This window comes from Anopheles nili, chromosome 3, assembly GCF_943737925.1.
Source record: "Anopheles nili chromosome 3, idAnoNiliSN_F5_01, whole genome shotgun sequence".
Classification (NCBI taxonomy): domain Eukaryota; kingdom Metazoa; phylum Arthropoda; class Insecta; order Diptera; family Culicidae; genus Anopheles; species Anopheles nili.
This window is the reverse complement of record NC_071292.1, coordinates 26,568,257-26,577,825: the sequence shown is the minus strand read 5'-3', so window position 1 is coordinate 26,577,825 and position 9,569 is coordinate 26,568,257. Positions and strand designations below refer to the sequence as shown.

Genomic DNA, 9,569 nt, shown 5'->3' with positions numbered 1-9,569 from the left:
ATTGCTAATTTTCTGAAACACTGAACCAATTATTTTTTAGCATAAAATCTCGACAAAAATGAATAAAAACTTAATTTTATGAATTTTAGAGTACGTTTTTTCCAAACCATAAATAAAAAAAGGGTGACAATTTTTTGACCTTTTTTTTTTAAATTGAAGAACTGTGAAGGGGTGAATCCAAGCTGCCCGAGCATTGTTCAGGCAAATCAGTAGATGCACGCTCAATGTGCCCACTGCACTGCTCGGGCAAAACTGTGAAGTGGTTAAATAACATTTATGATCAAACAAACGTCAACCTTACAAACGTCAACCTTAAAATAAGGATGGTTTCAACCAAAACAAAACAGTAAATTGTTTACCATTTTTTCACCAAATCGACTTGTAAACACGAATCTTTTGGATTTGAACTACTTGTAAACACTAATCTTTTTGGATTTTAGTAATTAAAACCTTCTACTTCCGGTGCGTATGCACGTGCAGACCCCGATGCGCACTGGAACAACGAATTGAGTAAGCCGTATCACGGAACATAGAATCCATCGTGGAATGACGTCAGCTAAACAGAAGGAGAAGAAGCAAATTTCCACCTGTTAAGGCAATCTAACTTCCACCGCGCACATTCGCCACGATGGATGCCCTCAACACTTACTACAGCAAGGAAGAATATGTCGAGACCGCCTCCGGGAACAAGGTCAGCCGGCAAACGATTCTGTGCGGGTCGCAAAACATCGTCCTGCACGGCAAGGTAATCGTGCAGAGTGGGGCCATCATACGCGGGGATCTGGCCGCAGTACGCACCGGCCGGTACTGCGTCATCTCGAAGGGTTCGGTGGTGCGGCCACCGTACAAGCAGTTCAGCAAAGGGGTTGCCTTTTTTCCGCTACAAATCGGCGACCATGTGTTCATCGGGGAAGGTGCCGTCGTGTCCGCTTCAGCGATCGGGTCGTACGTTTACATCGGCAAAAACGCCGTAATAGTACGTGTTGCTAAGATGCCAGCGCCGATAGATGATTCCACTGACGCTCAAAATGGTGTGTTTTTGCCTTTTCTCGCCACAGGGCCGTCGCTGCGTGCTAAAGGATAACTGCATCATCGAAGACGGCGCTGTGGTGCCGCCGGAAACTACGATCGCAAGCTACATGCGTTACACCGCCGACGGCAGGATCGAAGGAGGCCAAGGGAATCCCGATTTTGTACCCCACGCCATGCTGGATCTGATGATGGAGTTCACCAAATCGTACTACGACCACTTCCTGCCGGCGGCCAACTGACGGCAGCGTGAACTCTCGGCCCGTCCGAGAGCTCCTCGAGTGCAGTGAGTCGCGCGTTCTCGTTAGTTAGCTTGGCTTTCCGTGTTGCCGTAGCGATCCATAATCACCGCACACTACTATGTCATCTAAGCCTATGAATATGTATTTATTGGACATTACAACAATTATATACCGTATACCGTTCAAGTGAAAACGTTTATTTACCAATAGAGCAATAGCGATGCGTTCCGATACGACAGAAAATGGAAAGAGTGTGAACTGAACACATGATCACATCCTCCGAACAGCGGGTGTTTTTTTCGCACCTCCAATCGACCTCCAATGGCGATGATGACAAGTGGGAGTGTCGGTCGGGATGCTGATCGGGATGGCGCGGGTAGTGTGGTGCGCTGATCACTTCTTGCCGGATTTTTTGATCCCACCCTGCAACAGCGGACCACCCTTGGATGCTTTCTGCTTCGCCGCATCCAGTGCCTTTTGCTGTTCCTTCTGTTTCTGTTTGAACGCCACATCGTCGTCGTCCATTTCGGCCTGCTCCTTTTTCGGTGCCTTCAGAGGCTTCTTCTTGCCGCCCTCACGTCCACTCATGGTCTCTGGGAACGGGTTTCGCGAGAATCGTCGGTCAATTCGAATTCGGTATGCTAGGGGCTAAATGTTGTGCTTTATTTTGGAAAAAATGGCTTACCTCTCAGTTGTTTACCGCTCTGTGTCCAGAATCAATCCAAAATGATTGTTTGACATTTCCGATGTGGTGTTTTTCAGGGCAGCGTGCTACCCAAGGTGACCATAGGTAGGGTGTTCATTTCCTATAAAACGTGGTTCGCATAAAACATTTCTCAACGATTATGTTGCCATAATATCGCAAAACATAACGAAAAAAAAAATACACACACGAAAAACAGCATATTCCTTCGTTTATCTTTTGAGAACATCTTTATTTCCATCATTGGCTCGATCGATGATACAATTAATTCCCTTTTTGTCGTGTTTCGCGTAAATTATTTAATGTTCTGTTTCGTTAATTCTTCGAGGCTAGATTTTACGGATTAGCATGTGGATGAAATTAACATGCCCTCGTTTTTCCAGAATCGAAATGATCTATACCTACTAACCCCCTGGGAAGCTGAAAACCAGGGACCACCAGGGACGCTGAACAGAGTTAGAATCGAGGGATGAACCGAGACGGTTAAAGCTACGTAAATAAGTGATTCCGAATTGCACCGGCCAACCGGGTTCTTCGTCGCGCTTGAAATGAAGCGTGACTAAGCGCACGACGTTTGGACGAATGGACGGAAATAACGCTGTAGTACCTAATTACATGGAGAAACTAATTCATAAAAAAATCCTAATAGTTCTCCCAGAGACATTACAATAATAATGTCTAATCGTAATGATCGTGCAAGTAAATTAAAGTCAGTATCATGGTCACAACAACTTATAGGGGGCACTTTTTGTCTATTTCTAACAAAGCATAATAAAATCGAAACAAGCAAAGAGAGGTGCGCACTGTGCTATCAGCAGATTGGAGTCAAACCATTCGTAAAATAGAGTAACGGTACGGAACCGGTTTGATGGTTATCTACAACTCGATTTTACAAACTATAATAGCAATCATACGTCCTCCAGCGCCGGAAGCCATTCTACTCCCTAACGCCAGTAGGTAAATAAGCAAGCTTACATCACAAACGGTCGACTCGCCCTACGCCCCAAACGCGCCGATTCAGCGTTGAACGTCAACAAGATTCGCACATGTTCACAAAATTGGACTAAAATTTCAATACAAAAATCATACAACCGAAAGATGCACAAACATAGCTCCCTTTTTTCTATTTGTTTATATCGCCTGCCGTGGCATCTACTAAACGTTTAGCGTGTCTGTAGTATTTGTTTGTTTTAGCTGCAACAGATACTGGCATTGTTTCGGTTGCTTTTCCCTTTTGTTCTATCCATATATGCTGCTGAAACAACCATCCTTTGCTATCCGCACATGTGTGTTTGTTCTTTTTTTGTTTGTTTCATTTGAATCCACATTTCCTACTTTTCATGTGCGTCCTCGATTGTTCTGGGAAAAAGTTTGCGTTGTCAGAGGACATTTCAGAATAAAGAATCGGTCATACATAACTGCTTTTGCTGCTGCTGTTGTTGACTTGTCCTACTACACTTCTTCTTACATTAGTTATGGTTTATCAAGACTCAAATATTTTATTTCTCCATCCTCTAGATCGTCTTTTTGTTCTCTCTACTTTCCCTTTTTGTTTTTTTCCATTTGTTCAATATGTCAAAACGGTCTACCTGTGTTTTAAAGGTGTTTCGTTTTTTATCTGGTTTTCTCAGGAATCCATTCAATGTACGCTCAGACGGGAAACTTTGAAAGTGAAAATACGTATTTTAGATAACTACACTATCGATTAAAATTATCACTGATCAAGCCAGATAGCTGTAGGTATCCTTTTGTCCTTCCTGACGTTCCAGATATTCTTTCTCTATCAGAATATCGATACATTTCTGAAATAAAAAAAAAACAGATGATCGGAACCATCCAGAAAACGGTGAGTACGTTGGATTATTTCACAAGCAGTACGTTGGATAAATACCTTTATCACTTGAATCTTCGGCTTGAATCGGGTGGACAGTTGATTCAGCACTTCGTTCACCAGCTGCGTGTGGTTCAGCATCTTTCGCATCTTCATAACACGCACTATCGCCGCCTGGATGAGTATCTTGCGATCCTCTTCGATGTTTTTGTGAGTCGCTTCCTGTTCTACCTTCAGTTCCGATTTTAGCGGGAAGTTAATGTTTATACGGAGTTTGCGGCTATTGAGACAGAGAAAAATGAAGATGACGAAAATAGTCCACGTTTGCGCAGCGATAACGCTACCAATGGCTTTATACTACTTACTTTTTGAAGTCTTTGTTTAGCTCGATAGTAGAATCTGGTAGTAATTTTCCTTCGCCTTCGTAGCAGTTGAGTAGTTTTATCTTTAGTAAAATTGGAAGTACTTGTATAAGATTTTCAATGTTGATACCTGTAATCGAAGAATAGAAAACGCATCCATACAGTATATTATATTCAGGACAATAGCCATAAAAATGAATGGACTAGATGAAATAATTATTTACCAGTGTTTTCAGCCAACTGTTTGATGCTCCATGCGGTTTCCTCGTTGAATTGCAATAATACGGCCATTTGGAAGGTACTAGCCTACAATGACATTACACATTAAGCTTCTTCATATCACCATACGCTTGCAAAAACAAGATGATAAATCATACCTGCAATGTGTATCGCATTCGAAAACAGTTGGTAATAAGCTCACCGCGGCACATATTGTATACCCAGTTCAGTTTACGGCCGGAATGTTGCTTGGCGTAAAAGTTGCTGAATCGATGAACTGATTGCTCCAGCTGCGCAACATGGAAAAGGATAACAAAAACAGTTAAGAGCCATTCGAAATCTCAATCCGCTTTTTAAATCACGACGCCCAACTCACCTCAAAGGGCAAGGAAAAGGTAAAGCCCTGCCCAAACGGCCACGAGCCGCTGGATAGGACCAGAATGCTGAAATCTATTTCGTTCTGTCCCGAACTACGGGTATCCCGGAGCTTCTCGTAATGCTTCCGATACTGATCGTTCAGATCCTTTGACACTCCAATGTCCTGGAACATCCGCTGGAGCTTACACGTGTACTCGAAGCCACACGCTTGTTTTAGCTTGGAAATCATGGACGCTTCCGCATCGTCGCTGGCCGACATATGGTGGCAAAGCCGTTTGGCTAGCATTTTGCTGTAGAACTTCTGGAACACATCCTTATCTTCGATGTATTTGAACACAACCATCTAAACAAAAATCAAGAATACAGCGAGTTTGAAAGATACATCCAAACACGAAATATCGTCTTTGCTATATGGCATACATACCACTTGATTGAGCGTATCCTCTAGTTCGGCTTCCTCGGGATTTTTGCTAGACTTTTTCAGCAGCAGATCACAATACTTGGCCAACAATTCCGGACTTTTGCTTGTACTTCTGCTTAACTCAGTTACGGCATTGGTGTTAATAAACTTTCCACAAGCCTTGTCAAGAGCCGCCACAAAGCCACTGTCGTTGTTAAAAGCCGTAAGTACTAATGCGTTGTATTTCTTGTGTACCTCCAGAATGGTTTGAACATAAATTTTGGGATCCTGCAAGAACAAAATTACACAATCAAATAAAAAGAGGGCAATTGCGGTTATGGCACGTAGAAGCTTGCTTACATTTACAGCAGAGTCTCCACATTTTTCTATTGCAAACAGCCCTTGGTTGTGAATATGTGTTTCTAAAATTTCTTTGAGCTCAAAGAGACCTGCTTTAATGCGAGCAACAAGCGAGTACATTCGGCCCAGATCCTGATTTTTATCCGAATTCAACAAGTTCTGAAATTCTGTCCGGAACTGATCGAGGTGGTTGTGAATGAGTACACGTTCGCATTTTTCTGCCAGTCGTTCCAACGTGCTTTCATGAAGATAAACTTGAACGCGTTTTTGTTCTTCGTTTAGACGTAATTCCACTCGTTTCATATATTCAGTGACAGGATTTTCACGCAAAAATTCCGTACTTTCTCGTGTATAGAATCTGCAAAAAAAAACAACATATAATAAAATTATAAACTTCTGATGTATGTTTAGATACAGCAATTGTACAGTGAAGTTGCTTACCGTTCTGTGTCTTCGAGGAAAATATTTTCAAAGCTTTCCTTATAAACCGACAAGTTCTGGCCCTTTGCGTGGGGATCATCCTCATTGAGCCCGAGCTCGACATAGCAATTGATGACACCAGATACTAGACGAGAGTTAATCGTTTCTCCGTTGCGTTCGTGATCAATCAGTTTCAGTACAGCGTTGGTAACTTGCTTGTTCAAATGCTTGAACAAATTACCTCTCCAGGTGACCAGCGCCAACTGGTAGATCTCGTACACGTCTTTGCGTCCTTCCTCACACTCACGCTTCACCCAGTGCCGGTTTAGATAGGCGCAGACGCCATTCAGCACCTTGCTCGAGAACTGATACTCTTCCCAGCGTCTTGTGTAGAAGCTTAGCACTTCTTCGTCCATCAAATCGATTCCATTCTGGTGCAACCGTACAAGATAGTTCTCGAGAAATTCCTTCAATCGTTTGTACAGTTCCTGGCCCACCAGCTGGGCACCGCCCGGTGGAGCGCTAATTCCCTTTTTCGATACTTTCGACGAGCCCGTGCGGGAATTGGGCTGTTGGTGGACACTCGTGCAATAGTTGTAGACATGTCTGGAAAGAATTAAACATAAACGCGTATCTTGTTATGCCTCTTTAACGGATTTCAACAATATTCTTGATTTCTTTTCCGCTACTGGCCACAAAGCAAATTAGCAATGACCGGATAATACTCGGACTAGGAAAATATGAGCTCAATCTTCAATTGAAACTCATTCATTGTTCGTAATTAATGTCTGTCGTTGGTCGAACAAATTTGGACCCAACTCGTTTTGTGTTATTTCGGGTTGCACTTCACAAACAATGCAGTGAGCAAACTTTTCAAGGAGAAACATTGTACAGCTGCATTGTGTGTATTGCCTTGCAATGGTTCATTGTTCTCGCAGCATGTTCCTGTAATTTGATCAACCAACCAATATCGCTCATTCTCGCTTTGTGTCGGAGATTTCTGATCGGTTAACACCGGCAAAATAGTTTCTAAAAACTAGCTGACGAACTGCGACATACGTCAGCTACGTTCGACTATTGCAACCGGGTGCAGTACCACGAACCGAACACGATTGTAGGAATCCAACAGAGAAATAGAAACTTTAAAAATAGACCGTCACACAATCACCTAGTTGACTTTAGGAAATGGATTTCGCTTTGATCGTTTGTTTAGAACATGAATTTATGCACACTGACCGTGCTTTGGCGAGAGGCGACCGGTGATGCGAGCATGTGTATCGATTCGCGGAACAATAGCATTACGAGCCAATGGGTAAACAAAGTACGGAACATATTTGGAGGTAACCAAAACACATTTACTGATTAAGGAAGAGCCCTACAAACCATATGCAATGCTCTCGTGTACTATCGATCAAATTCATCTCGGGTCGGATTTACGCGATTTTTTTTTCTCGCCAGCTGGTGCGTAGTGCCTTGTGAAAGGGCGACATTTTTCCCCTTTCGATGCATCGCACAAGGCAAACCAAACGAGACAAACCGCGAGAGCTTTGCCTTCCGCGTTGGTAATCTCGTTACGAACTTGTTGTCAGTCGATGTTTTTTATTGTCGTTTTTAGCTGCGAGTAGTAGGTATGGTAGTTACACATAAGCATGCTACGACACACAAGTATGCTGCACACACACACAACACAAATGAATACACCAACAAGACAGCAGTTTGGAGATCTCCAAGCGCGTGCTTGCATGTTTCTTTTTTACAAGGGGATTATTGCTATTTTTTACAACGCATTGATCTACATCTCTCCCGTTCACTCTTGCCATTTTTTGTACTGTACTGTAAAACCTGCTGTGTGCCTTCGCACTGAACCCAGGTTCAAGGAAACACACGGCGCCCACTTGAACATGCATATGAGATACACACCGAAATAACAACGAATTATTGATATACGATTTCCTTAACTAAAAGCGCACTTGATCATCGAGTAGGCTGTATTTTATCCGCAGCAACTAATACAAATTTGCACTTTTCGCGATCCAAGCCACTGGTTAAAGACTATCACTTCCGGATTGACTGTATGAACGAAACACTGCACTGTGCACTTCCGGATTATACTTACGTGTAGAGTTCCATATAACGCGCGATGCCTAGGCTGAGTTCCCGTTCGTACACCTGCTTGATGCCGCTCTCTAGATCGGTCCATATCTTAGAGCATCGCAGAATCGCGCAGAGATAGCGTTTTTAGGTCGATCATATTTCCCGTAACAAAGTAGATGCGAGATTTATAAGGTTGCCATACAGGAGGGGAAAAAATGAACACGTTATGAGGGCGCTCGCTGTCATGTGCATCGAAAATGTCCGCAGATTACTCACCTCTTCAAGATTAATATTTTTAAGCCCTGTAGCCCCATGGGAGTTTAGTTTAGACATTGGATTGAAGTCCTGGCACAGTTCCTTTCTACTGCGTCGTCTTTGTGTTATCTATGAGTTTTCCGTACCACAATACCTCTGCAACCCGTGCAAAACCTCTCTTGGCTTCACAGACACGGCAGTAGGCTCTGTGTAAATAATAATATTCCATCGTCATCGCCATCGCCATTGGAAAGATTTCATGAAAATGCAGAACAATAGAAAAAAAACACATAGAAACAAAATTAGATCAACACAGTGAGAAACCAACGACGAAATCTTATCCATAATTTTTCGTATCGTCAACTACGGGGAGTTTTTTTTCGCGAGGGTAATAACAATTCCCTTTTGTTTGGCGCTTCTCACACTAAAGCACCTCCCTTCAGCCAGTCCGCACTCTGCAGCCGTCGTTTTTCAAGACTTACATCAGGCGCTCGTAAGCGCACAATTTCGACACGGTTTCACAGTCACAGCAGGCTTCCTGTTTCACGATTTTTCGTTCGATCTACCAATGTACCATGGAGGCCTATTGAAAAATCCTACCATATGAACGGAGATGGATCTGCCTTGGGATGATACGCGATGGGTCGATTCCCGATATCGATGCCGTTGCGTACACGATACAAGGGAGCACAATAGGGAAAGGGAAAGGCAAGAAAAACTCCGTGTCCTCCTTACCCTGGTGCGACGAAGTAATCGGCTGATATTTTTGATTTCCTGACTGGTAAATGCGACGAGGCAGATGCCTTCACGATGCACGGTCGCGTTGCCCGTTCACGATTTAGGCTGGGAGGCAAAATTTGCTGCTTCAGCACGCGAGTTAAAACAGAAAAACGCGAAAGAAAGAAACGATTCAAGTAGAAAAATGACTTTCTTTCACTTCGACCTTAGAGAAATCCAGCCATTAAAAAACACTCCACTTTGCAAAGGCGATCCCTTCAGTTAGTCACGCTCTTGCGTACGGCAGTCCCCAAGCTAGAGAGAGTCAGTACGATGGCTTGTCGACGATGTTTGACGGTGTTGCCTGATGCAACCCGTAGTTCATTACCGTCACGAAATATTTCTTGCAAGCGCGGTGAGCTGTCATTCCATAGCTCATTTCATTGATTATTCAATGTAATTACTTTTCAAATCTCATTTTCATACCTTTATACTATTGTAGGGACGAACATCAATATTGAGAAAAGGTTAATTACAACAGATAGTGCTCCAGTGTGCT

General features: G+C 43.1%; 3 protein-coding genes across 3 annotated transcripts; 1 reads left to right on the top strand and 2 right to left on the bottom strand.

The window, feature by feature from the left end:
- Positions 1–335: 335 nt before the first annotated feature.
- On the top strand, positions 336–1,444 carry LOC128722621 (dynactin subunit 5). Its single transcript, XM_053816296.1, has 3 exons — positions 336–381; positions 441–976; positions 1,059–1,444. The coding sequence occupies exons 2-3, from the start codon at positions 629–631 to the stop codon at positions 1,269–1,271; spliced, it is 561 nt and encodes a 186-aa protein (XP_053672271.1). The 5' UTR covers positions 336–381; positions 441–628; the 3' UTR covers positions 1,272–1,444.
- A 12-nt stretch (positions 1,445–1,456) lies between these two features.
- Positions 1,457–1,997, bottom strand: LOC128722622 (translation machinery-associated protein 7 homolog). The gene is made up of 2 exons (XM_053816297.1): positions 1,957–1,997; positions 1,457–1,864 (listed from the first exon to the last, which is right to left on the bottom strand). Exon 2 carries the CDS (start codon positions 1,857–1,859, stop codon positions 1,665–1,667), a length of 195 nt encoding a protein of 64 aa, XP_053672272.1. The 5' UTR covers positions 1,860–1,864; positions 1,957–1,997; the 3' UTR covers positions 1,457–1,664.
- A 198-nt stretch (positions 1,998–2,195) lies between these two features.
- LOC128726603 (cullin-1) lies at positions 2,196–9,245 on the bottom strand. The gene is made up of 12 exons (XM_053820418.1): positions 9,029–9,245; positions 8,315–8,499; positions 8,061–8,146; positions 5,966–6,550; positions 5,525–5,882; positions 5,189–5,452; positions 4,763–5,107; positions 4,545–4,676; positions 4,392–4,473; positions 4,171–4,297; positions 3,866–4,085; positions 2,196–3,776 (listed from the first exon to the last, which is right to left on the bottom strand). Exons 2-12 carry the CDS (start codon positions 8,369–8,371, stop codon positions 3,696–3,698), a joined length of 2,337 nt encoding a protein of 778 aa, XP_053676393.1. The 5' UTR covers positions 8,372–8,499; positions 9,029–9,245; the 3' UTR covers positions 2,196–3,695.
- Positions 9,246–9,569: the final 324 nt, after the last annotated feature.

Excerpts from the sequence above, each read along its gene's own strand:
- LOC128722621 (XM_053816296.1), top strand. The coding sequence starts at position 629 with ATGGATGCCCTCAACACTTACTACAGCAAGGAAGAATATGTCGAGACC. Across the intron at positions 977-1,058 it reads TCGGCAAAAACGCCGTAATA|GGCCGTCGCTGCGTGCTAAA; the intron begins GTACGTGTTGCT and ends TTCTCGCCACAG.
- LOC128722622 (XM_053816297.1), bottom strand. The coding sequence starts at position 1,859 with ATGAGTGGACGTGAGGGCGGCAAGAAGAAGCCTCTGAAGGCACCGAAA.
- LOC128726603 (XM_053820418.1), bottom strand. The coding sequence starts at position 8,371 with ATGTCTAAACTAAACTCCCATGGGGCTACAGGGCTTAAAAATATTAAT. Across the intron at positions 8,147-8,314 it reads AAAATATTAATCTTGAAGAG|ATATGGACCGATCTAGAGAG; the intron begins GTGAGTAATCTG and ends CGATGCTCTAAG. Across the intron at positions 4,086-4,170 it reads CTAAACAAAGACTTCAAAAA|CCGCAAACTCCGTATAAACA; the intron begins GTAAGTAGTATA and ends CTGTCTCAATAG.